General features: G+C 45.4%; 1 protein-coding gene across 1 annotated transcript in view; it reads left to right on the forward strand.

Annotated features, from left to right (window-relative positions):
- Nucleotides 1-27,761, forward strand: part of LOC142599162 (E3 ubiquitin-protein ligase UHRF2-like) — a 135,262-nt gene that overhangs the window by 30,403 nt on the left and 77,098 nt on the right. Inside the window, 3 exon segments of the mRNA XM_075738924.1 lie at nt 1,702-1,944; nt 25,074-25,116; nt 25,119-25,335. Of these exon segments, the coding sequence (XP_075595039.1) occupies nt 1,702-1,944; nt 25,074-25,116; nt 25,119-25,335 (503 nt within the window).

Consider the following 27,761-nt stretch of genomic DNA (forward strand, 5'->3'; position numbering starts at 1 on the left):
AAATTGAAGTCCTGCCATCAATTACATGTTCTCAAAGATTCGAGGTTGACTTTTTATTTCTTAAAAGCCTAGACTTCTTGGGTTGATGTTGAGAAGACTGGATAGATCAGGATGACAGGTCATTCCCTTATTTTAAGGGGGATAATTTTCTTTCTGTTGTGCCAGCAACTGGACCAAGTGGGGGTCTAAGTGCAACAGGAGTGATGAACAGGGGTCAGAGGGTCCGTGTATCTTTTTACACTCTGGCTGATATAATTCTCATGGAGAGCAGGATCTGGCTTGTATCTTTCCAACTCTTCCCATTACTCTTACCCTTTTTCTTAATTATCTGTAGTTTTAACATTTGGGATAATTATATTAGTTGGTAATGTTTTCTCTTTTTAGTGGACTAAATTCATAATAACAACTCCTTATATTTGTAACTGTACTGGTTTTGGCTGGGATAGAGTAAAATTTCTTCATAGTAGCCTATGTGGGGCTATGTTTTGGATTTGTGGTGAAAACAGTGTTGATAACACAGGGATGTTTTAGTTATTGCTGAGCAGTGCTTACATGGCATCAAGGCTTTTTCTGCTTCTCACACCACCCTGCCAGCAAGTAGGCTAGAGGTGCACAAGAAGTTGGGAGAGGACATAGCTGCGACAACTGACCCTAACTGACCAAAGGGATATTCCATACCATATGACGTCACGCTCAGCAATAAAAGCTGGGGGAAGAAGGAGGAAAGAGGGGGACGTTTGGAGTTATGGGGTTTGTCTTTCCAAGTAACCATTACACACGATCGAGCCCTGCTTTCTTGGAGAAGGCTAAACATCTGCCTGCTGATGGGAAATAGTGAATTAGTTCCTTATTTTGCTTTGCTTACGTGTGCAGCTTTTGCTTTACCCATTAAACTATCTTTATCTCAACCCACGAGTTTTCTTATTTTTACCCTTCCAATTCTCTCTCCCATCCCACAGGGGGGGAGTCTGTGAGCGGCTGTGTGGTGCTTAGTTGCTGGCTGGGGTTAAACCATGACGGTAATGCTTAAGGATTCTTATTAGAATGTTGTGGGGGACTGTATCAAAGGCCTTACAGGTAGATGACATCTGTAGCTCTTCCCTTGTCCACCAAAGAAGTCACTCCATCTCAGAAGGGCACTAGATTAGTCTGGCACGATTTGCCCTTGGTGAAGCCATGTTGGCTGTCTCTAATCACCTCCCTGTCTTCCGTATGTTTTGACATGTCAATACTAAAGAAGTAACAAAGAGTTCTTTTTAGATAAGATCAGGAAAGAAGTTATGTAGTTACTGAACTATAATTTATACAATAGAATCATTATTAAATATAATTTTAAAATCATGTTTACCCATATTTATTCCATAATGGTATTAGGCAATGCAGTTTCTACCTGTGATCTGAGTAGAAAATACCCGTGGTGCTTTAAATTCCAGTCCCATGATGAAAACATCTGAAGTCTGTAAAAATTTGTGTATTTAAGAGATGTCATTGGGCAGAAATCATGAGTCCATTGTTCTTGATGAGTTGCTGTTGAATTCACTCAAGATGCATGATTTTATAGATTTACCTGAAATACGTCTTTTGTCTCTTCAACTTTGAAGCAAATATCTGTTTTTTTAAATTATCCTCTCTAAGAGGACAGCTGCATACTAATATCAAGGTGGAACTTTACCAATGTACTGGTGTGGTTTTTTTTGACAGCTGGAAGATGGACACACTTTATTTGACTACGATGTTGGACTAAATGACATAGTTCAGCTTTTGATACGCTCTGAATCTGAAGCTCCTACCACTTCTGTGACAAATCAGGGTGGAGAGGTCAATCCCTGTGCTGTTTCCAACTGTAAAAACAAAGTCAAAAGAGCAGCAAGTAGCAGATCACCGAATCAGCCATCTACATCATCTCACTTGTTTCTTATAGATCCTGGCATTGGATTGTACAAGGTATGTGCAAGTTTTGAAAGCAAGGGCCTTATCTTGCATCTATCACTTTGATTTTATTGCTTATACAGGCCTGTATCTTCAAATAGTTTTCTTTCATGACCAGCTTTATGTCAGTGGGACTGAGAGTGTCGAGATTAGTTTGCACCATGCAGATTAAAATAAATTTTAAACTGAGTTAACAACTAATTTAGTTAGAAGCTAAAACTGGTCGAACACTGGAAAAGGTTGGCCAGAGAGGTGGTGGAATCTCCATCCTTGGAGATATTCAAAACCTCACTGGACACAGTCCTGGGCAACCCATTCTAGCTGACCCTGCTTGAGCAGGGACGTTGGACTAGGTGATCTCAAGAAGTCCCTTCCAACCTAAATGATTCTGTGATTCTGTGAACGGATGCAATTGGAATATATTATTAGCTAAGGCATTCTGCTTTCCAAACCTAGCGTACAGGTGTATAACATATTCAGAGACTCTAAGGACCTAAGGAGGTAATTTGTTTAAAATTATTGCAAGGTAACTTAAACAGTGATTATTTCATCACTGATCTATAATTTTCAACATCATCTCTATCACTTCTTTAAAATAGGTTCAAAATTTGCTACACTTTTATAGACAAATTTCTTTAAGGAGAGGAACACTACCATCAACAAGTTGATATATATGTGTGTATCTATGTGTATACATAATTATTTATATAGTTGAAGCTTGAGAACAAAGTAGCAAGTATTGGGGGCCTTGGTGGAATTCATGGTCTTGAGGGATATGGGCTGGGTGAAGAGTGAAGTCAAGACGCTGAATTTTAGGAGAGCAAACTTTCAGTTGTTTAAGGAATTAGTGATGGAACACCCTGGGAAACGGCCCTCAGGGATAAAGGAGCTGAACAGAGCTGGCAGCTATTTAAGGACATATTTCTTAGAACACAAGAACTATCAATTCCCATGTGCAAGAAATCGAGCAAGGAAGGCAGGAGACCAGCATGGCTGAGTAAGGACCTCCTGGTCAAACTGAAACACAAAAGGGAAATGCATAGGGAGCATGTGGTGGGCTGACCCTGGCTGGAGGCAGTAGAGTAGAGCAATGAGAAAGAAAAACAAATGTTAAAATACCTTCCTTCCACCCCTCCCTTCTTTCCAGGCTTAACTTCACTCCCAAATTCTCTACCTCCTCCCCCCAGCACCACAGGGGGACGGGGAATGGGAGTTGCGGTCAGTTCATTACACGTTGTCTCTGCCACTCCTTCTTCCTCAGGGAGAGGACTCCTCACACTCTTCCCCTGCTCCAGCATGGGGTCCCTCCCACGGGAGACAGTCCTTCACGAACTTCTCCAACGTGAGTCCTTCCCACAGGCTACAGTCCTTCACGAACTGCTCCAGCGTGGTCTCTCCCACGGGGTGCAGACCTTCAGGAGCAGACTGCTCCAGCGTGGGGTCCCCCACAGGGGTCACAAGTCCTGCCAGCAAACCTGCTCCAGTATGGGCTCCTCTCTCCACGGGTCCACAGGTCCTTCCAGGAGCTTGCTCCAGTGCAGGCTTCCCATGGGGTCACAGCCTCCTTTGGGTGTCTCCACCTACTCCGGCGTGGGGTCCTCCACAGTCTGCAGGTGGAATCTCTTCTCCCCATCATCCTCCATGGGCTGCAGGGGGACAGCCTGCTTCACCATGGTCTTCACCACGGGTTGCAGAGGGAATCTCTGCTCTGGCTCCTGGAGCACCTCCTCCCCCTCCTTCTTCACTGACCTTGGTGTCTGCAGAGTTTCTCACATCTTCTCACTCTGGCTGCAAAAGCTACCGCTCCTTTTTTTCCCTTCTGAAATATGTTATATGGAGGCGCTACGACCGTTGCTGATTGGCTTGGCCTTGGCCAGTGGCAGGTCTGTCTTAGAGTCAGCTGGCATTGACTCTGTCGGACCTAGGGGAAGCTTCTAGCAGCTTCTCACAGAAGCCACTCCTGTAGCCCCCCCACTACTAAAACCTTGCCACACAAACCCAAAACAGAGCAGAAGGAGGGGCACACATCCTGGGAAGAATACAGACACACTGCCCAGATGTGTAGGGATGGGATCAGGAAAGCTATGGCACAGCTGGAGCTCAATTTGGCAAGGGATGTGAACAATAACAAGAAGGGCTTCTACAGGTCCATTGGCCAGAAAAGGAAGACAAAACAAATTGTACACGCACACACACACGGAGAAGGCTGAGGTACTCAACAACTTTTTTTGCCTCAGTTCACATCTCTCAAGTTCATGAATTTCAAGACTTCAAATGAAGTCCCACCCATTGTAGGAGAAGATCAGGTTCGAGACCACCTGAGGAACCTGAACGTACACAAGTCCATGGGATGTGCCGAGATGCATCCCAGGGTCTTGAGGGAATTGGCTGATGCAGCTGCCAAGCCATTCCCCATCATATTTGAAAACTTGTGGCAGTCAAGCGAAGTCCCCAGTGAGTAGAGAAAAGGGAAACATCACGCCCATTTTTAAAAAGAGTCAAAAGGAGGACCCTGGGAACTACCAACAAGTAAGCCACACCTCCGTGACTGGTAAGATCATGGAGCAGATCCTCCTGGAAGACATGTCAAAACATACGGAAGACAGGGAGGTGATTAGAGACAGCCAACATGGCTTCACCAAGGGCAAATCGTGCCAGACTAATCTAGTGCCCTTCTGAGATGGAGTGACTTCTTTGGTGGACAAGGGAAGAGCTACAGATGTCATCTACCTGTAAGGCCTTTGATACAGTCCCCCACAACATTCTAATAAGAATCCTTAAGCATTACCGTCATGGTTTAACCCCAGCCAGCAACTAAGCACCACACAGCCGCTCACAGACTCCCCCCCTGTGGGATGGGAGAGAGAATTGGAAGGGTAAAAATAAGAAAACTCGTGGGTTGAGATAAAGATAGTTTAATGGGTAAAGCAAAAGCTGCACACGTAAGCAAAGCAAAATAAGGAACTAATTCACTATTTCCCATCAGCAGGCAGATGTTTAGCCTTCTCCAAGAAAGCAGGGCTCGATCGTGTGTAATGGTTACTTGGAAAGACAAACCCCATAACTCCAAACGTCCCCCTCTTTCCTCCTTCTTCCCCCAGCTTTTATTGCTGAGCGTGACGTCATATGGTATGGAATATCCCTTTGGTCAGTTAGGGTCAGTTGTCGCAGCTATGTCCTCTCCCAACTTCTTGTGCACCTCTAGCCTACTTGCTGGCAGGGTGGTGTGAGAAGCAGAAAAAGCCTTGATGCCATGTAAGCACTGCTCAGCAATAACTAAAACATCCCTGTGTTATCAACACTGTTTTCACCACAAATCCAAAACATAGCCCCACATAGGCTACTATGAAGAAATTTTACTCTATCCCAGCCAAAACCAGTACAGTTACAAATATAAGGAGTTGTTATTATGAATTTAGTCCACTAAAAAGAGAAAACATTACCAACTAATATAATTATCCCAAATGTTAAAACTACAGATAATTAAGAAAAAGGGTAAGAGTAATGGGAAGAGTTGGAAAGATACAAGCCAGATCCTGCTCTCCATGAGAATTATATCAGCCAGAGTGTAAAAAGATACACGGACCCTCTGACCCCTGTTCATCACTCCTGTTGCACTTAGACCCCCACTTGGTCCAGTTGCTGGCACAACAGAAAGAAAATTATCCCCCTTAAAATAAGGGAATGACCTGTCATCCTGATCTATCCAGTCTTCTCAACATCAACCCAAGAAGTCTAGGCTTTTAAGAAATAAAAAGTCAACCTCGAATCTTTGAGAACATGTAATTGATGGCAGGACTTCAATTTGCGCAGAGTTTTGTTAGAAGTGTTTCTCGTGCCAAGCAATATTAATGCATGGTTTTAAAATGTCAGTCCCTTTCTATTTGGGCTCTGCTTTCATTGAGGACTTGGTATGTAAATGGTGAAAAACACTGACGACAAGCAACCTAAAGTATTTCTCATCCAGCAAGATCAAGTTTGTTTCACCTCAGGAAGCTAAACCTTTGCTGTAATTAATATTTGTAAGAGACTGATGGATGCTAAAGATTTGGGTGTCGGCGGCTCCCACAGCCAGTTCAAAACATGGGAAGCCGACGCTAGCAGTGGCAGCAGCAGCAGCTGTTGCCGCGTGCTGAGAAGAGCGCGAGGCTTGTGAGGTCCCCGGGGGGTGTTTGAGGCGGTTTCTGGGCCCCCGGCACCCTTGGGTTGTCTGTGTGGAGGGACTGGCTGGCAGGCGACAGGTCTCGTGAGAGGGGCGGGGGAGAGTTGGGCGGTGCCGGCGGTCCCCGCGGCCAGTTCAAACCGCGGGAAGCCGCATATAACCGGCCCCTAGGGAGCGCCAGCGACCAGGGCGTGCAAACAGGGAGCGGCCCCTGAGGGGAGCGGCGCGGCAGTTCCGGCAAGAAGGGCGGCGCGCTCGCTGTCGGGCTGCTGCCTGCTCTGCTCACCCGCAGGCTTAGGCTGCAGCCCCGATGGTCACCCCAGCTAGCTGTCCTTAACACACACCAACACAGATACATGTGCTGTGGATCTCTCCAATAACTGGGCATAGACACTCAGTCCATCCAGTAGCTGCATCCTCACTCTCCCCAGTTGCCTCATGCACAGACACATGTATAAAGGGGTCTCTTAGTCAACCCCCAGACCCTACAGTCTCTCCAGCAGTTGACCTGAACACCCTGGTCCCTCCAGTAGCCAACTCCTCCGGTTGTCTCTTCCCCAGGGGCACACATGCATACCTGGCTCCCAAGCCACTTAACCCACTTGCCAGCTAGTTAGGTGGTCACACACCAACACGCATGCCCTCACTTGCTCCAGTTGCTGGTACCCCAGACACATGGGCCCTATGACCCGTGGTCTGACTCTAGTTGCTAGCATTTAGGCCTCCATGCACACATGTACACACAGAATAGAGAGTTCCCGCATCCAGGAAAAAGAGTTAAAATGGATTTTAATGAGAAGACAGGACAGACTGTGCTGATCAGGTGCAGGGTATGGCCAGACAAGCATAGTGACCGACCATCTGTTTACCTGTGACCAGCCGCTTTTATCCTTTTGTTTTCCCGTGCTTGTTTTTCCCCAAACCACTTAGATCCCTCCCTTCCCCCGCCTTTGCTTCCTCCCCCTAAGCATCCCATAATAAGTCTTGTGTGATCCCAAAATGCTCTTCCCCTGCATCCCACAATGTGTCCCATATTCCCTAGGCAGTACTCCCCCTGACACACCACACCCCCGATCTGTGAGGTGATCCAGAGAGCCTCTCCCATTGACTCATCTTATATACTATAGGTGGATACTGACAACTTTTTGATTTGGTTTTCTGGTGATATTCTTTATTGCAGCTCTGTTACTCTAGGACTCGTCTGAAGCACCCTTGAAAGGAACAGAAATATAGCTCTTGGCCAGTTAAATGCATTGGCCAAGTGCTATACTTCTGTACAAGACAGTTACTTGATGCAACTTTTGACTGGAGGAAAGCCTTCATTGAGCATGTTCAACAGGGAACTCTCCTGCTGTGTGCTCAAGGAATCAAAAATCCTGAACTCCTTAACTTCTGGAAAAGGTTAGATGGAAGTGACAATCCCGGTAACCTTCCTGCATGGCAGGAAGAGCAAGTTCTGTACATAAATCATGAGATTGAGTATAGTAGAAATTCTAAAAGCTCCACTGAACTTCACTTATGTGGGCACCCCATGAGGAGTTCTAGGTTCCTTTAATTTATTCAAAATAACATTCTTTATGATGGGTTTAGTGTGCATAACTTCTATAAAGGACCCTTAACCAAAGTTTTCTTATTCAACTTGAAGCTATCTATCCTTATGTCTTTTCTGTTCAAGAACTGTTTTAGGGAGCATGTAAGGCCTGGGCAGATTAAGATTTGCCATCACCTATTCTTCTCAAGTTTGAAAACAAACATACCCTCCTCTACTACACTCTATGTAGTTTCATCTTAATTGTTAGATGCAGGTATTATAGTAGAGAGTGTGTGTGTGTGGCGGTGGGGTTCAGAAGAAGATCAAAGGAGCTTCTCTGGGCTCCTGTTCCAGTATTTGAACACCCTCATGGTTAAAACAAACAAACAAACAAACTCCCAATATCTAATCAGAATTTCCCATATTCCAACATGTGTCCGTTGCCTCCCATCCCATCACTGTGCACCTCCGAGAAGAGTCTGTCTCTGTTTTCTCTGTATCCTCTGGTCAGGTAGTTGCAGACAGAAATAACGTCTCCTGGCACCTTCTCTTCCGAAGGCTGAATAAACCCAGCTCTCAGCCTCTCGTTGCATGTCATGTGCTCCAGCCCCCTGACCATCATGGTGGCCCTCTGCTGGGCTTGCCCTTGGTAATGTGAAACATTATGAGCTATTTTACTGTCACCATTACCTCTGCTTTCCTTTGAAACGTTTAGAGGAGCTATACCCTTATTTTCACTGCAACAGAAGCTTATTATCAGTCTTCATAAGAAACAAGCCATTAACAATACCTAAACTTAAAGCTGTAGCAGTATGCAGTTCAGGATAATATTCAGTTACCATGGAAGTTTGCTTAAGTGAGTCATGCAAAAATGCTTCCAAGATTTCAGCCCAAACCACTACTGCAAACTCATTGGTAAGAATACAGAACAAATTATCACCAAATAAATTAACCAGCATACATTCAGAAGCAAAAGAAAAATATTATGTGCAAGTATACAGCATAGATATTTACAGGAAAGAGACCCAATAGACTCCATCTTATTTCTTAGGAAAGAGAACCTTGAAATGAGAAGGGCCTGAGGGTAAGAGGAAAGACAGTTACTAACATGCAGAGAGCCATACAATAAAGAAAATAAAGAAACATCAATAAACTCTAAAAGATGTCAGAATAGAAAACAAAACTAAGAAAGGCAAGCAACATGTAAGGTCATATGTTCTAAAGATGATGCCAGACTGACATCTAATCTGAGGAAGGCCTTCCTTGCACAAAAGAAAAAAATAAGGTGCACTGAATTCAGACCAGGTTGCTCAGGGCTTTATCCAGTCAGGTTTTGAAAACATCCAGAGACAGAGATTACACAACTCCTCTGGGCAACCTGCTCTACTGCTTGATTGATTTCATTGTGAAAAAGTTTTCTCCTTATATTCAGTCAGAGCCTCTCTTGTTTCAGCTTATGCCCATTGCCTCTCATCCTCCCATCATGCACCACTGTGAAGAGCCTGGTTCTGTCTTCTTGTAGGAAAGGATCTGTCACGGGAGGTTTGTTGCTTGCTGGAGGCCCAGATACAGGATACTACAGAGACGCTGCCAAGGCTCGTCAGTCCTTTGACCTATTACCCCTTACTGCTCATTTGTGTGGATGCTGTTAACACTGCAAAAAAAAAAGAGACCTAGAGCAAATCACGAGCGGTCTCAAACAGAGGTCTGGGAACAAAGGTGAAGCACATGGGAGCCCAGGTGTTCTTCTCAATACTGCAGGTGAAGGGAAAAGGCTCCGGTAGGAGCAGATGCATCCTATAGGTTAACACCTGGCTGCACAGCTAGTGTCCATGGCATCCTAATTGATTGATAAGGACTGCTGAGAAGGAACAAGAACCACCTGACAAAGTGGGGCATCTTTGCCAACTTGGGGAGGAGGACTTTGAACTAGGTCTGACAGGTCATGATGACCAAAGCCTGAAGAGAAATAAAGGAACAGGGGCATGGAGAAAGTACCCAGGGGACAGGTAGGCCCTTACTTTCCCTGTGAAAGCAGCACAAGTGGGAGTCCACCTCAAGTGCCTGCACGTAAATGCATGCAGCATGGAGGGGGACACACACATGACAAAACCAAGAGAAATCAATATTCTGGGCACGGTTGCAGGGCTCTGTTCTCATTGGGATTACAGAGATGTGGGGGATAGGTCACATAAATGAAGTGCAGCCATGGATGGATGAAGCTCTTCGGAAAGGACAGGCTGGACAAGAGGCAGGGAGGGGTTGTGCTCTGTGCAAAGGAGTAGCTGAAACACACACAGCTTTGCCCTGAAGCTGGGGATGAGCCAGTCAAGAGAATGTGGGTACAAATCAGAAAACAGGCCAACACAAGTGATGCCTGGGTGTACTGGTTTTGGCGGGGATAGAGTTAAATTTCTTCATGGTAGCCTGTATGGGGCTATGTTTTGGATTTGTGATGTAAACAGTGTTGATAGCACAGGGATGTTTTAGTTATTGCTGAGCAGTGCTTACACAGCATCAAGGCCTTTTCTGCTTCTCGCACCGCCCTGCCAGCGAGTAGGCTTAGGGGGGCATGAGAAGTTGGGAGGGGACACAGCTGGGACAGCTGACCCCAACTGACCAAAGGGATATTCCATACCATATGACATCATGCTCAGCATAAAGCTGGGGGAAGAAGGAGGAAGGGGGAGACATTCAGAGTTACGGGGCATATCTTCCCAAGTAACTGTTATGCGTGATGGAGCCCTGCTTTCCTGGAGATGGCTAAACACCTGCCTGCCAATGGGAAGTAGTGAGTGAATTCCTTATTTTGCTTTTTGCTTGTGTGCGCAGTTTTTGCTTTACCTATTAAACTGTCTTTATCTCAACCCACGAGTTTTCTCACCTTTACCCTTCCAATTCTCCCCCCATCCCACTGGGTGGGGAATGAGCGAGCGGCTGTGTGGTACTTAGTTGCCAGCCAGGGTTACACCACAACACTGGAGAGGTGTTTGCTATAGACCACCTGATCAAGAGGAAGTAGAGGAAGCCTTCTTTATGCAACTGGAAAAAGCCCACACGATCGCAGGCCCTGGTACTCATGAGGGACTTCAACCACACGAATATCCGATGGAAAGGCAACATGAAAGGACAAAAAAAACGATCCAGGAATTTTTTTGGAGTGTGTTGAATACAAGCTCTTGATGGAGATAACAAGCCAACTAGGGAAAGATGTTGGGCCTGTCACCCACAAACAAAGAACAGCTTGGGGACATAAAGGTCAATGGCACCCTTGGCAGCAGCCACGATTTGAAGTTGAAGATCCTGAAAGAAGTGAGCAAGACACATAGCAAAATTACAACCCTGGACTTCAGGAGAGCAGATTTTGGCTTGTTAAAGGACCTGCTTGGCAGGATACTATGAGAGACTGTCCTAAAGGGCAAAAGGCTCAGGAGGGCTGGTTGATCCTCTAAGAGACAACCTCCTCAATGCACAAGAATAATCCACTCAGACATGCAGGAAGTCGAGCAAGTGTGGCAGAAGGCCAGCATAGTTGAACAGGGAATTCCTGACTGAGCTCAAAGACAAAAAGAAAGTACACAGAAGGTGGGAGCAGGGAATGGTTACCCAGGAGGAATATGGAGATGCATGCAAGGATTTAGTTAGGAAAGCCAAAACTTGGCTGGAGTTGGAACTAGCAAGAAATGTAAAGGGCAACAAGAAGGGCTTCTAGAAGTACAGCATCAGCAAAAGACAGGCTAAGGAAAACACGTGTCCACTGCTCACCGGAGCACGGAATCTAATAGCTAAGGACGTCAAAAAGACTAAGGAACTCAGTGCCTTCCTTGCCTCAGTTTTTTACAGGTAAGGTTGGCCCTCAGGTCTCCCAGATCCCTGAGCCTAGTGGCAGACTCTGGGCAGGGAAGTATTACTCACAGTAGAGGAAGACTGAGTTAGGGAGCACTTCAGCCAACTGGATGTGCACAAGTCCATGGAACCAGATGAGATGATCCTGAGGGTTCCTGATGACTGGAAAAAAGGCAAACATCACACCCATCTTCAAGAAGGAGAATCCAAGGAGATAAAGACTGGTCAAAGTCACCTCAGAATCTGGGAAGGTTGGGGAGCAAATCCTCCTGGAAGCCATGTCCAGGCACACAAAGGAACTGGGCTTGCTCCAGTATGCCCATGTCTGTCTTGGCAGAGAAAGAGAGGGAAAGGATCACTTCCCTGGAACTGCTGGCTGCACTGTTACTAATACAGCTCAGGATGCTGTTGGCCTCCTTTGCTCCAAGGGCACACTGTTGGCTCATGTTCAACTTGTTGTCCACCAGGACCCCCAGGTCCTTTTCTGCAGAGCTGCTTCCTAGGCAGTCGGCCTCCAGCCTGTACTGTTGCACAGGGTTATTCCAGCCCAGGTGCAGGACTTGGCATTTGTTTTTGTTGAACTTCATGAGGTTCCTGTCAGCCCATTTCTCCAGCCTGTCCAGGTCCCTCTGAAAGTCAGCCCTGCCCTCCACCACATTGACTGCTCCCCCAATTTGGTGTCATCTGCAAACTTGCCAAGAGTGGACTTTGTCCCCTCATCCAGGTTGTTAATGAAGACATTAAACAGCATTGGTTCCAGTACTGATCCCTGAGGGACCCCACTAGTTACTGGGCCCCAGCTGGACTTTGCACCACTGATCACAACTCTTTGAGCCCAGTGGTCCTGCCAATTTTCCACCCGCCTTATTGCCCACTTATCCAGCCCATATCATACCAATTTGGTGATAAGGAGACTGTGAGAGAGTGTGTCAAAAGCCTTTCTTCTGACAAGGTATACAACATCCCCTCCCCTTGTCAACAGAACCAGTCACCACATCATAGAAAGCAATGAGGTTGGTATGGCATGATTTGCCCTTGGTGAAGCCATTTTGGCTGCTCCCAACCACCTTCTTGTCCTTCATGTGTTTAGAAATGGCTTCTAAGAGGATTTGCTCCATAACCTTCCCAGGGACTGAGGTGAGGCTGACTGGCCTGTAGTTCCTTGGATCCTCCTTCCCGCCCTTCTTGAAGATGGGTGTGATGTCTGCCTTTTTCCAGTCATGAGGAACCTCCTCCAATTGCCATGACCTTTCAAAGATGATAGAGCGCAGCCTCATGGTGACATTGGCCAGCTCCTTCAGCACCCTCAGATGCATGCCATCTGATCCCATGGGCTCGTGTATGTCCAAGTGGGTTAAGTGATTCCTAACTCTTTCTTCCTCTACTGTGGCTACTGCTTCACTCCCCCAGACTCTGCTAGGATGCTCAGGGACCTGGGAGGCCTGAGGGCAGACCTTACCAGTGAAAAATGAGGCAAAAAAGGCATCGAGTACCTCAGCCTTTTCCCTGTCGCTTGTCACAAGGTCCCCTGCCCCACTGAACAATGAGCTCATGCTCTCCTTAGTCTTCATTTTGCTACTGATGTACTTAGAGAAACCTTTCTTGTTGCCCTTCACCTCCCTTGTTAGGTTCAACTCCAGCTGAGCTTCGGCTCTCCTGACTGCATTTCTACTTGCGCACGCAGTGTCTTGATATCCCTCCCAAGTAGCATGTCCCTGCTTCTGCCTCCTGTGTACTTCCTTTTTGTGTCTGAATGCAGTCAGGAGCTCCCTGTTCATCCATGCTGGCCTTCTGCCACACTTGCTTGACTTCCTGCACATTGCAAATGGACCGTTCTTGTGCTCTGAGGAGTTTGCCCTTGAAGATCAACCTGCTCTTCTGGGCACCCTTGCCCTCCAGGGCAATTTCCCATGGGATCCTGCCAAGCTGGTCTCTGAATAGGCAAAAATCTGCTCTTCTGAAGTCCGGGGTTGTAATTCTGCTGTTTGTCTTGATCATGCCTCTCAGGATCTTAAACTCCACAGTCTCATGGTCGCTGCAGCCAAAGCTGCCCTCGACCTTCACACCATCAACCGGTTCTTCCTTGTTTGTGAGTAGCAGGTCCAACAGATCATTTCACTGATCACCCGCATCAAGAAATAGTCTTCTGTATGCTCCAGAAGTCTCCTGGATTGCTTGCACCCTGGTGCACTGTCCTTCCAGCAGATACTGGGGTGGTTAAAGTCCCGCATGAGTACCATGGCCTGTGACTGCGAAGCTTTCTTCAGCTGCCTAAAGAAGGCTTCATCTACCTCTACTTCTTGATCAGGAAGTCTGTAGCAGACACCTAGTACAACATCACCTGTGCCAGTCTGTCTTCTAATCCTTACCCACAAGCTTTCAACTGCTTTGTCACCTGTCCTAAGGTAAAGCTCCATGCATTCAAGCCGCTCCTTTGTGTAGAATTGTCCTGGTTTCAGCTGAGAGGATTGATTTTTCTTCGTAGTAGCTAGTGTGGGGATATGTTTTGGATTTGTGCTGGAGACAGCACTGATAATATAGAGATGTTTTTGTTCTATGGACCTGTTGTTGAGCAGTGTTTACGCGGGGCCAAGGCCTTTTCTGCTCCTCGCACTGCCCTGCCAGCGGGACGGCTGGGGGTGCACAAGGAGTTGGGAGGGGACATAGACAGTACAGGTGACCCAAACGAGCCAAAGGGGGTATTCCATACCATGTGACATCATGCTCAGCATAAAAGGGGGCTAGCCGGGGAGGGGCAGCAGCAGCTTCAGGACGCGTGGCTCGGGGACAGTCCGGTTTCGGGGCAGATCTGAGCGTGCGGTCTGAGTTGTACGGTCCTCGGGTGAGAAACTGCATTCTGTATCACCAGTTTCGTATACTCTGTTAAGTACTGTTTTGTTTTGTTTTGTCTTGTCTTCCCCTCTCCCTTTGCAATCCTAGTAAACTGTCCTTATACCAACCCACCAGGTCTTGTCTTTTTCCTTCCCATTCTCCTCCCCATCCCACTGGGGGGGGGGGGGGGGGGGGGAAGTGAACAAGCGGCTGCGTGGTGCTCAGCTGCCAGCTGGGGTAAAACCACGACAAGAATCATAGAATAGTTTTGTTTGGAAAAGACCTTTAAGATCATCAAGTCCAACCATTAACATAGCACTGCTAAGTCCACCACTAAACCATGTCCCTAAGCACCACATCTACACGTCTTTTAAATACCTCCAGGGATGGTGACTCAACCACTTCCCTGGGTAGCCTGTTCCAGTGCTTGACAACCCTTTTGGTGAAGAAAGTTTTCCTAATTGTGGTGGGTTGACCCTGGCTGGAGGCCAGGTGCCCACCAAAGCCGCTCTATCACTCCCCCTCCTCAGCTGGACAGGGGAGAGAAAATATAACGAAAGGCTTGTGGGTTGAGATAAGGACAGGGAGAGATCACTCACCCATTATCGTCATGGGCAAAACAGGTTCAACTTAGAAAAAAAATCAATATCTAATTTATTACCGATCAGAGTAATGAGAAATAAAATCAAATTCTAAAATACCTTCCTCCCACCTGAGGAGTGATACACAAATATCACTCACAGTGATACACAAAATGCTGAGTAGGGATACACAAATAAGTTATTGTTAAGTCAGGTTTTGTAAGAACTTGAGCGTGTCGGTTATTTTTTGGTAATTGTCTTTTTTTTGTCCCCAAAGATGGGCACTGTTGCAGATTAATTGACTTGCTCTTAAGTTTGCACATTTGCTGATATTCTAGGAACTTGGTTTTTTGCTCATACCAGAAACGGATATTTTTGCCCTGAGTATCATTACTGCTGAATACCACACAGTGCTTTATACCTTTTAAATCGTTAGAGAAGCATGCTTGCAGCAGTCTCCTCTCTGGTGTTCTAGTTGCAGACTTAAATGTGGCATTACTAGCCATAGAATAGTCTCTAGCCATAGAATACTCCTGTAAAGAAGACTGATTTTAAAAAAAAAAAAAAAAACCAAACTTGGGCAGAGAATAGAACACTAATTCTTTGTAAAATAATATTTTAAAATAACTCTGTGACAACTGGCTTAAGAATCTGCTAATCATTGAGTTACTGTTATTTAAAGGTGGATGTGCCACGTGAAGGAATGGATGATTTTGTGTATGGTGGTGGGTGCATGGGTTTCCCCATCCTTCTGCATTGCCCACCAAGTACACCCGGGTCCTTGAGCGAAGACAATCCCATGAATGGGTTTGCCTTTTCCCAAGGGAGGAGCAACCCACATCATTGCCTTTCCCAGCCACTTCCCCATGTGCACTAGAGAGACCTTATCTCCTCCCACAATATGTAGGGGCTATGTTTGGGCAGGACCAGGTTGGTTATCAGATCCTCTGGTGTTAACCAGCTAAGTGGCTTCTGCTAATTTTACATCCCAGTCCTTCTATTCCCCAGCGCCCAATGCTCTCAGCATAGTCTTTAACAGTCCATTATATTGTTAAATCTTTCCGGAGCTTTGTGGGTGATAGGGGATGTGATACACTCAATCAATGCCATGTTTCTTGGCCCAGGAGCCTATGAGATTGTTTTGGAAACGAGTCCCATTGTCTGACTTGATTCTTTCTGAGGTGTCCTATTGCCACGGAACTGGCCTTTCAAGGCTCAGGGTGGTGTTTCGAATGGTGGCATGGTTTACAGGGTATGTTTCTAGCCACCCAGTAGTTGCTTCCATGCAGCGCTTGCCTTGGCAAGTTTGTGGCAGTATAGTCAATCTACCAGGCCTTGCCATATCGATATCCCAGCCACCGCCCGCTATTCCAGGGACACTTTACTCGTGTGGCTCGCTTCATTGCAGCGCATGTTTTGCATGGGCGACCTGTGCGATGGCCTCAATAGTCAGGTCCATCAGATGTCCTGACGTTCCATGGGCCCTCCAAGCTATGAATAGCTCACCCTTACTTTCCCAGTCCAGGTCCACCTGAGCTACTCCAATTCTGGCAGCCTGGTCTACCTGCTCGTTGTTTTGATGTTATTCAGTGACGCGGTTCTTGGGCACGTGAGCATCTACGTGATGTGCCTTTACAGCAACTTTTTCTACCCGGACAGCAATGTCTTGCCACACGGCAGCAGCCCAGATGGGTTTGCCTCTGTGCTGCCAGTTGGTCTGTTTCCATTGCTGTAGCCACCCTCACAGGGCATTTGCCACCATCCACAAGTCTGTACAGAGATAGAGTACTGGCCACTTCTCTCATTCAGCAATCTCTAGGGCCAGCTGGATGGCTTTCACTTCTGCAAACTGACTCAACTTGCCTTCTCCTTTGACAGCTTCAACGACTTGTTGTGTCGTTGCTTTCCACTTCCAGTGGTTTCCTACAACACGACAGGATCCGTCGGTAAACGGATTGTTTACCGACGGTAAACGGATTGTTGGATACAACCAACATTGTATGGTGGCGCCTCTTAGGCAGGAGTCACCTCCTCAGGCGATGCTCAAAAATCTCTGCCTTCTGACCAGTCCACGATCTCTTCTAGGACTCTTGGGCAGTTGGGGCTCCCCATTCGAGCCCATTGCATGATCAATGCTACCCACTTACTCCATGTAGCATCGGTTCCATAATGTGTAGAGGGGATGTTTCCTTTGAACATCCAGTGTAGCACAGGCAATCACGGTGCCAAGAGGAGCTGTGCTTCTGTACCAACAACTTCTGAAGTGGATGGAATCTTATTGATCGCATCCCTTGGGTCTGTGACAATGTCCGTCTTACCATTTTATTCCCCAAAACTGGATGTCTTGTGCAGGTCCTTTGACCTTGCTTTGCCTTATGGTAAAACCAGCTTTCAGAAGAATCTGGATTATTCTTTTCCCTTTCTCAAACACTTCCTTCACTGTCTTGCCCCACACGATGATGTCATCAATGTATTGCAGGTGCTCAAGGGCTTCACCCTGTTCTGGTGTAGTCTGGATCAGTCCGTGACAAATGGTAGGGCTATGCTTCCACCTCTGGGGCAGTCGATTCCAGGACACCCCTCCGTGTGAAAGCAAACTTTAGCCTGCATTCTGCTGCCAAAGGGATCGAGAGAAACGCATTGACAGCATCAGTTGTGGCATACCACTTGGCTGCCTTTAACTCCAGCCCATATAAGAGTTCTAGCATGTCCCGTACGGCAGCACTCAATGGCAGTGTGACTTTGTTCAGGCCACAATAGTCTACTGTTAGTCTCCACTCTCCATTTGATTTTTGTGCTGGCCATATGGGACTATTAAAGGGTGAGCGAGTCTTGCTGATCACCCCTTTGCTCTCCAGTCGACAAATCAATTCATGGATGGGAACCAGGGAGTCTCAGTTGGTGTAATATTGCTGCTGGTGCACCGTCATGGCAGCGATCAGCATCTGCTGTTCTTTGACACACAGCAGCCCCACAACAGAGGGATCCTCTGAATGGCTGGGCAAAGTAGACAGCTGTTTAGTCTTCTCTGTATCCACAGCAGCTACATGAAAGGCCCACTGGTACCCTTTTGTGCCCTTGAAGTACCCTCTCCTGAAGTAGTCCATGCCAAGGATGCACGGAGCCTCCAGGCTGGTAACAATGGGGTACTTTTGCCACGTGTTCCCTGTTAGGCTCACCTCAGCCTCCAGCACAGACAACAATTGAGATTCCCCCTGTCGGTCCAGAAATCTAGATGTGTTCTGTCCCCTTTTACCCCAATGGCATTAGGGTAAACTGTGCACTAGTGTCCACCCAGAGCCTTATACTCCTGTGGGTCTGATGTGCCAGGCCATTGAATCCATACAGTCCAGTATACTCAGTCATCCCTTTCCTCTGCCTGGCTGAAGGCAGGGACCCTCTGTTCCTCATTGGAGTATTCACTATCTATCTGACCCCTGCGGCGTCAGATTAGAAGTCCTTTCACCAAAATCAAGAGGAGAGGCATTCTCAGTCCTCCTTCTGCATCTGGGGGATTGCTGGTTGCCAGTTGCCTTCTACCGTCTCAACAGCGCCTGGAACAAAAGCCTTCTTGGATGGCCTCTTCTTAGCAGGTGTCTTCTCCCACAAGTCACATACGTGGGCTTCTAGCTTTGAGGTGGGCTCACCAGCCCACTTCCTCATGTCCTCCCCCTGGTCATGCAGGATGATCCAGAAGGTACCATGCAGCATGTGCCTGGGGCTCCCTTTCCCTCTGGCCGGGAGAGGCTGGCTCCATGGGACGCTCCTGACAGCCGAGACGCTGGCCTGTGGGGATGAGGAGGATGAGAGATTCTCTTTGAAATGCTGGAGCTGGTGGGACAGTCTCTCCACAGTTGGTATATTGAAGTCTGGCCAGTCCATCATCGCCAGGGTGTTGGAGTACAACACCGGTGCATTCCAGACAAACCTCCTCCACGTGGCCCGTGTACATTGGATGTCATCCAGATCTTTGGAGACCTGGTTGCTGTCCAGGTCACTATAGATGACTTCCATCACCGTTAATTCTCTCAGATACTGGATGCCTTCCTCGGTAATGGTCCGCTTCCCTCGGTAAATTACAAGATCATCCTTGAGGGGATATTGCACCTTCACACTCGACAGGAGCCACCTCCAGAGGCTGAGAATCGTCGCCTCTCTTCCGATTTCTTTGTTAATTTGCCAGTCCCTAGCTAGGGATACCAGCTGCTGGGCTTCCTTACTCTCTAATTCCTGACTGTTGGCCCCAGTATCCCTGCATCAGAGCAATCAGACAGCAATCCACTCGCCTGGCTGAAGGCCGTAATCTTTTTGCTGATCTCAAAGTTCACTTGGGGCTAGGGACCATGTGGTTTCTGCTTTCTTTCTTTCTGGTGAAGTCTGTCACTTCCTCCTCTTTCTTTGTCAAAGAACCAGCTTCCTGATCAGACCCTTACTAATCAATGGTATGGACCTGTCAACTTCCACATCCAGTGTTTCTTTTTGACTACTGGGGTGATTACTGTAGGGTTTGGGTCCCTGTCTCAACCATTGTGTCCTCAGATGTAGAGGCCCTCCTTCCCGTGCTCCTCTGATGGTGCTGAACAGAGGCTCAACAGGCACAGGCCATGCCCCAATACAGTGCTAGGAGCTGCTGGGTCTCATTGGGGTAGGCAAGGCACCCTTCTGTCAAGTGGCGCACCAATTCAATGGGATGACATGCCTGTCCAGGCATAAAATCCCAGGCTATCATCAGAGCTGATGACCACCTTAGGCATCTGCCCAAATCCTCCCACACACCCTGCCACTCAGGGATCGACCATCAAGGCATGTCAACCGCCATTGCAGGGGGCGTTGGACTAGATGACCTTTAAAGAGCCCTTCCAATCCAAACTATTCTATGATTCTATGTTTCTCTGTGACCTCAGCAACAAGTTGTTTTCTCTTATGCCAAGATAAAAACAGGTTCCACATACTCAACAAAAAGCCAACGATGTTTGTTAGATAACAGAATCAAACAGCTTACATAAGGATGTCCAAGAACCTCAGGAGCCCGCGCAACAGAGCCAGCTACGTCAATCCTAGAGGAGAAGAGGGAGATGTAATCCCTCATTCTCTCTACAAGGTAGCCTGCTCAGCACAGGAATGACATCAATTACCAGGGCCATATGCCAGCCCAAGTATGTGGCCATTGCTTTTATCAAAATGTTCCTAGGCACAGCAAAATAGAGAAATAAGCAGCATAGCATAGCAAACAGCAAGAGTCAAAAGCAGCCACTAACAAGCCCTAAACTCTATTATACAGTAAAGCAAGCAAGCTCTGTGACCAGCACAGAAGCCTGCCACTTAACAACTACAACAGCTATAGCACGCTCAGATCAAAACTGTCGTTATCTCGTGCCCCATGTTGGGTGCCAAAAAGGGCTGTGGTGGGTTGACCCCGGCCAGCAGCCAAACATCCATCCAGCCTCTTGCTCACTCCCTTCTCCTGTAGGATGGGGAGAGAAATAGAAGGAAGGTGAGAAGATTTCTAGATTGAGTTAATAACAGTTAAATAGGGAAAGCAAAAAGCCACATGCGCAAGCAAAGCAAAAAGAGGAATTTATTCACTCCTTCCCATTGGCAGGCAGATGTCCTGCCACTTCCTGGAAAACAGGGCCTCAGCAAGCGTAAGGGTTGCTTGGGAAGAAAAATGCCATAGCCACAAACCTGTGGAGAGCCCATGCTGGAGCAGGCCCCTGGCAGGAACTGCGGCCTGTGGAGAGGAGCCCATGCAGGAGCAAGTTTTCCTGCCAGGAATTGTGGCCTGTGGAGAGGAGCCCATGCAGGAGCAGTCTTTTCCTGAAGGACTGTGGCCCATGGAGAGGACCCACGCTGGAGCAGGGGAAAAGCGTGAGGAGGAAGGAGCGGCAGAGACAAAGAACTGACCGCAACCCTATATTCCCCACCCCACCCCCCGCGCTGCTCAGGGTGGGAGGAGGTAGAATAGTCGGGAATGAAAAGAGTGGTGTTGAGCCTGGGAAGAAGGGGGAGTAGGGGGAAGGTGTTTTAGTTTTTGTCTTTGTTTCTCACCATCCTGCTCTATTTTAATTGGCAATAAAATAAATTAATTTTCCCCAAATCAAATCTGTTTTGGCTGTGACGATAATTGATAAGTGAGCTCCCTGTCCTTATCTTGACCCATGAGCTTTTCTATCTTATTTTCTCCTCCCCATCCTGTTGAGGAGGGGGAGCGAGAGAGTCTGGCAGCCAGTCAAGGTGAACCCACCACCAAATGTAATCTCTCTTGCTCATTACTTTCAGATCTTGGCTTAGATGGATAAGGAACTGACTGGATGGCTGCATCCAAAGAGTTATAGTCAACGGCTCAATGTCCAAAAGGAAAACAGTAACGAGTGGTGTTCCTCAAGGGTCTGTACTGGGACCAATACTATTTAATATCTGCATCCGTGACATAGATAGTGGGATTGAGTGCACCCTCAGCAAATTTGCAGATGACACCGAGCTGAGTGATGCAGTTGATTTGCTAGGGGGAAGGGATGACGTCCAGAGGGACCCTGACAGGCTTGAGAAATTACCCATATTGGATAATCTGATTTTGTAGGCATACCTTGGGGGCAGCATCAAAGCAGAACTTCTTAACTGGGCTCTAAGTTGACTCCTATAGAATCACTGAAGTGTCTCTGCACTGGGATATCCAGTGTTGCAGATTTCAGGAGGGTTCATATACTCAGACATAATGCCAGCAACATTTTGTATATTCTCAAATAAGTTTACCCCTGAACCAGAAATGGCTTCCTGTATAAAGATAAAGCTAACTGGAAATTTGAAGCCACGGGGAGGTTTTCCAGTTTTACCCTATTTATTTTTTTGCAAACTTGCTGTGTTGTCCGTTAGAACAAAATGGAGAAGCGATCATAAAAATACGGACCCTCGAGGGACACCACTCATTACTGGTTTCCACTTGGACATTGAGCCGTTGACTATAACTCTTTGGATGTGGCCATCCAGCCAGTTCCTTATCCATCTAACAGTCCATCCATCAAACCCATATCTCTCCAATTTAGCGACAAGGATGTCAGAAGTCCAGGTAGATGACATCCGTAGCTCCTCCCTTGTCCACCGATGCAGTCACTCCATCGCAGAAGGCCACCAGATTAGTCTGGCATGATTTGTCCTTGGTGAAGCCATGTTGGCTGTCCCGAATCATAGAATGGTTTGGGTTGGAAGGGACCTTAAAGATCATCTAGTTCCAACCCCCCTGCCACGGGCAGGGACACCCTCCACTAGACCAGGTTGCTCAAAGCCCCATCCAACCTGGCCTTAATCACCTCCCTGTGTTCCATATGCTTCATCATAACTTCCAGGAGGATCTGTTCCATCATTTTTACTGGGCACAGAGGTGCAGCTGACTGGTCAGTAGTTCCCACGGTCCTCCTTTTGACTCTTTTTAAAAATGGGCGTGATGTTTCCCTTTTCTCCAGTCACTGGGGACTTCGCCTGACTGCCATGACTTTTCAAATATGATGGGGAGTGGTTTGGCAACTACATCAGCCAGTTCCCTCAGGACCCTGGGATGAATCTCAGCGCATCCCATGGACTTGTGTACGTTCAGGTTCCTCAGGTGGTCTCAAACCTGATCTTCTCCTACGATGGGTGGGACTTCATTCCCCAGTGCCTACCTTGAGATTCAGGGACTCGAGAGATGTGGGAAGAGCCAGGGAAAACTGAGGCAAAAAAAATGTGGAGTACCTCTGCCTTCTCCATGTCAGTTGTCACCAGATCCCCTCTCCTATTTATCAGGGGGGTGGGGTGGGGGGTGTGTGTGTACAATTTCTTTTGTCTTCCTTTTCTGGCCAACGTACCTGTAGAAGCCCTTCTTGTTATTCTTCACATCCCTTGGAGAGACCTTGATTAAGAAATTGTCCTCAACTCCAAGAATCTCCTGGACCACTTACAGCTTGCTCTGCTGCTCTTCCAGCAGATGTCAGGGTGATTGAAGTCCCCCAGCAGGATCAGAGCCTGCAAGCGTGATGCTTCCCGTAGTTGAAGTAAGAACACTTCGTCAACAAGCTCCCCTTGATCGGGCGGCCCATAATAAACACCAGCCACAAGGTTTCCTTTGTTGGCTTCGCCCCTAATTTTTACCCATAAGCTCTCAAGTTGTTCATCGCTGTTTTTCAAAGACAGCTCTGTGCAGTCAATCCATTCTTTTACATGGAGGTCAAGGCCCTCCTCTCCCCCTTGCCTGTCCCTTCTGAACAGTTTATAGCCATCAATTGCAGGGCTCCAGTCGTGCAATTCATCCCACCACGTTTCAGTGGTAACAATCAGATCGCAGCTTTCTAGCTGCACAGCGGCTTCCAGCTCCTCCTCCTTGTTACCCATGCTGCACGCATTGGTATTGAGGCACCTCAGCTGGGCTACCTACCTTGTCACCTTTATAGAGGGACAAGCCCTAATTCCTTTGAGGCATTCCACAGGTGTTTCCCTGTTGGTTCCTAATACATCAGCAGTCCCTGGCTCTCCTCTGTTGCTCAAAACTGCATCCCCTTCCCCTGCTAAGTCTAGTTTAAAGCCCTCTGTATCAATGGCTGCCTTTAAGCTTAAAGTGTCCATGTTGATTTACCAATTCAAATTATATTCATAACAGAGTTACAGATTAAAAAGGCTTTGTTGTTATACCACTGATTAACGTTCTTCTTCTGAATGCCTTAGTTTTTCTTTGAACCCCTCTGCTATTGTCTACATCTTTAGTTCATCAGATATAAATAGGATGGTACATAAAATAACTGTGATATAGTCCTCAAGGGTTTATACTCGTAATTATTTACCTTTACTCTCTACAAGGCTGGAAAGTCTATTGTCCAAGTGTGAGCATCACAATGTAGAAAGATGCATTTGGAGGAACGATCACAGGAGACTTGCTTCTTTCCGGCTCTAATGTTTTTTGGCTTGAATAACATGGCTCATTTGTCATCTTTGTAGCTAGTCTCAAGAAGTAGCTGCAGATGGGGAAACCTCAATACTGTCTGTGTCTCAACTGCATTTTCAGGAGGAGGAAGTTGCAAATCACTTTAAGCTAAACTAATTGAAATGCCTAAGGTTACATAGGGATGTTTTCCTGAGGTTTCCTTACAGAAATACCCACTCCTTATGTTTAAAATAGGTCAACAGAGTGACTTAAAACAAGGTGAAGCTTTCATTTGTTTATTATATGTTTATCCTTCTAAAAGGTATGCTTTTAATATTGTGGGACTTGAGAATAAAAATTTAAATTGGATGCTGGGATTTTACATGGGGGAAAAAAAGGAAAGGGTTGAATTTTTTTTATTTTTTTTTTTCAAGGAAGCATGTGAAAAGTAAGAAGAAATAGGCTCAATATGATATATACTTTATGCATTATATTCTTACCTTTCACCCTCTATCTCTCAGTAAATGTGTTAGTTTAGGAACTGCCTTCATTTGTACTTCACATTACCTAATGATTGCTTCAGTTTAAATACTGATAATTAATATCATTCATGTTGTTTTGTTTATAGATGCTGGTCTTTGTGTGTAGTAAGAATAAATATCCATCTCTGTCACTGTCTTGCTGCTTGATTAAGGCTATAAATTAAATCATACACATCTGTGGCAAATTAAACTGCCCTTCTGTTTCTTACAGTTGAAAGATTTATGGAAGCACCAGTCTCGATTGGTTATGATAGCAGCCTTGTTAGACTTGGAGACCCCATCGCCCTTCCTCCTCCTTTCTCAAACATTGAAGGATTCAGCAGCAGTGCAGGTCAAAAAGAATCAGGGTTAAGTAATAATTCCAATTTGGAAGTCTAGGGAAATCTTAAAAAATCTGGTTGTGGGCTAATATTTTATGTGCTTATTTTAGTCATAAGGAACAATTCCATGAAGCAAGAAAAAGTTCAGTGGAAAGAGAGATTAAGCTAATTTGTAGGTTAAAAAATATAAATCAGCCTGAACTTTTAAAAATATATTTTTACAAATTGTGTTCATAACAGATCTTATTAAGAGTAGAGGAATAAAATACTTAAAGCACAACACTTGAATGGCTGAACATTGCTCTAACTTATCCAAGCCCAAACCAGTTGAAATCAGCAGTGTAGAATTTTTTTCACTGACAGTTGTTTAGTCAGTTTTCCTTTCTGTTCTTAACCAGGATTATAGAAAATAAATATTCATTATCAAACTTTCCTTTTAGATAAATGAATTGGTGGATGCCCGTGATGTCAGCATTGGAGCCTGGTTGAAGCTCATATAGAAAACGTTACTCGAGCAACAAAAGGACATAAGAATGGTAAAGCTCAAGTAAAGAGTGGCAATTCTTACAAAAGGACTAATGGAAACTTAAGTCAAGATCATTCTAGAGAGAATGCAAATTATTTGGACAGTACACCATCCACATCTTACTCAGACTGCATGGACACTGATGAAGAAGCAGTTTATCATATCAAGTATGATGAGTAAGTGCTTCTGATATTATTTGAGGACATCATATGTTATGATTTGGTATGTATAAACAAAGAATTTTGTTGAAGAAACTTGGAATCAAAGAGAGCAAGTTCAATATTGCAACCAGGAAAGAAATATTAAAAAGCCATAATGTCTTTCAGTCAAATATAATCAATAACCTGAGAGCAATGAGTGTTTTTTTTCTTTTATTCACAAATTCCTGTGAAGTATTAACTTTATCTTGACTTTATGAAACTCAGAATCCCTATCTCTAAGGAAAGGAAACTATGCATTGGATTTTTCTGTACTATTTAAAATATAAGTTAATATTTTCTTTAAAAACTACTCTGCTCATATTCAGTTCCTTCCATTGAAGTCTAAACAAGTGTTTCATGGGAGCAAATTCTAGTGCTCGAACTGTTTAAATTGTGTTTTAAAAGTAATATTTATGCACAAGATGACAGGTCTGCATTTCATGTAGAGAATCTGGTGAATGGGAACATAAAATAAGTTCTGAGCTGGAGTGAGGGTACAAAGGGATTTTTTATTTTTTAAATCTGTGGTACAAGCAAATTTCAGAACCTACGACAGATGTGCTAGAGTAGAGGCTTTGTGCCATAAACTCAGTGGGATTTGCAGGGATTTCTCATCACCAGCTTTTGCACTGATGCATTCACATAAATTGGATCCTAGTTTTTTTAATGCCTTAATTTGCTGAAGCAGCTAACTAAGCTTCTAAACCGATGGCATCAATGAGAATTTTTTAATACAGAGAACAACAAAAATATTGCACTTTGGCATGTGAGATTAAAGGTAAAGGAACATACGTTTACTTTACACAGAAGCATATTCAATATTAGTCTTGTTGAGGATAAATTCAATTCAAGTTTTCAAAATATTGTTTTAAGTATCGATTTCAAGTTTTGTTGTTTTTAATAATCACAATTTAAACCGGTTTTGCTAGGGAAAACCCAAGAATGTTGAAGACTTAAGCTGAACACCTTTTAGCTGCTCTTGGTAATACTAGATATAACTTTTCTTTATATACTTACCTTGGAGGATAATATAGCTTTTGTCTGAACATGGAGTTCAAATGCAGTTTTATATCTGCAACCGTCAATTTTTTATCTGCAGATACGTTTGTCCACACACACACAAAAATAGATAGCTACAGTGTTGAAAGCAAAAATTTACTTAAAAACTTATTGAAATACTTAAATTCAGAACTTTCTCACAACTTTAGTCACCCAGTATCATTACAGTTGGACTAGATGTTCATTGCAGGCCCCTTTCAACTGAACTATTCTAAAAAAAAAAAAAAAAAAAAAAAAAAAAAAAATTGTCTCTAAAATGATAGATACGCATCATGGTATGCTTTCAAAGACCCGGTTCTAAGATTGATTAATTATGTAACATCACAGAAGTATTTAATTGAGCAAAGGGAAAACATTTGAGAGAGTGTGTTTGCAATTATCAGAGTTAAATTATGTTCCTCTTTTATAGATGTTGTCATTTTATGTGAGTTAGAGATTCGAGGGAAAAGCCACCTGTGAAGTAGAAAGTATAGTCAAGCTGATCTGACTTGCATAGGTGTACCTATGCTTACATCAATTATGCCAATTTTACTTCATGTGTACCTTAAGATCTAGCATTTCCAGTAGATGCAGACAGTCATCTTAGTCTTCCTATAACACGATCTGTCACAGGTTTGTGTTCTTAGCCAGTGACCATCTTAAAACATTATGTCTTATCTAATTTTGCTTGCATCATGGACATTTACTTGATTGGCCTGAAATGTTAAAAGTTTGAGCTTTCAGGGAGAAAAGTTATTTTAAAACTTTCTAGCAAGCAAGATCTATGCATTTATCAGCTAATAGAGACTTTGGTAAAAGTTAACAGCCTACATGTGACAAAACACAAGGCATCGTTTGTGACACTTTGTATTTACCTTTCAACATCCCACTTCCTTGTTCTTCGAGTGGTAGTTAACATGCACATTCACATGGTGGGTGGTTGTACATGTGCTCATAACACTGGCTTCAGACATTAGTCTTTTTGCCTTTTTGGTATCTGTAGAGCACACGTATCAAAAACAAGGGAGGAAGAATACATGGATAAATAAGGTAGCGTGTACTGTGCGTGTCTCGGTTCCAGATGTTCTTATCCCATTTGCCATCTCTTTGTGCTTCTTCTTTGAGGTTCATATTCTCCTATTAGTTCCTATTTCTTCTGTGCATGGTTGCTGTTCCTGAATGCTTAGGTTTGGGCTAGGCTATATGACACCAATCCACCTTGACAGCCTTTTCTTACTGTGTTCTTCAATGAAGTAGCTCATTTCTCCTTCCTTCTATCTCCTACAGCAGATGATTTTACCCTGGCTGAAGGGCTTTAAGCTCCTTGCCTACAACAGGAGCTTTTTGCCTCAGTCTTCACTGGC

This window comes from Balearica regulorum, chromosome W (genome assembly GCF_011004875.1).
Source record: "Balearica regulorum gibbericeps isolate bBalReg1 chromosome W, bBalReg1.pri, whole genome shotgun sequence".
Lineage (NCBI taxonomy): Eukaryota > Metazoa > Chordata > Aves > Gruiformes > Gruidae > Balearica > Balearica regulorum.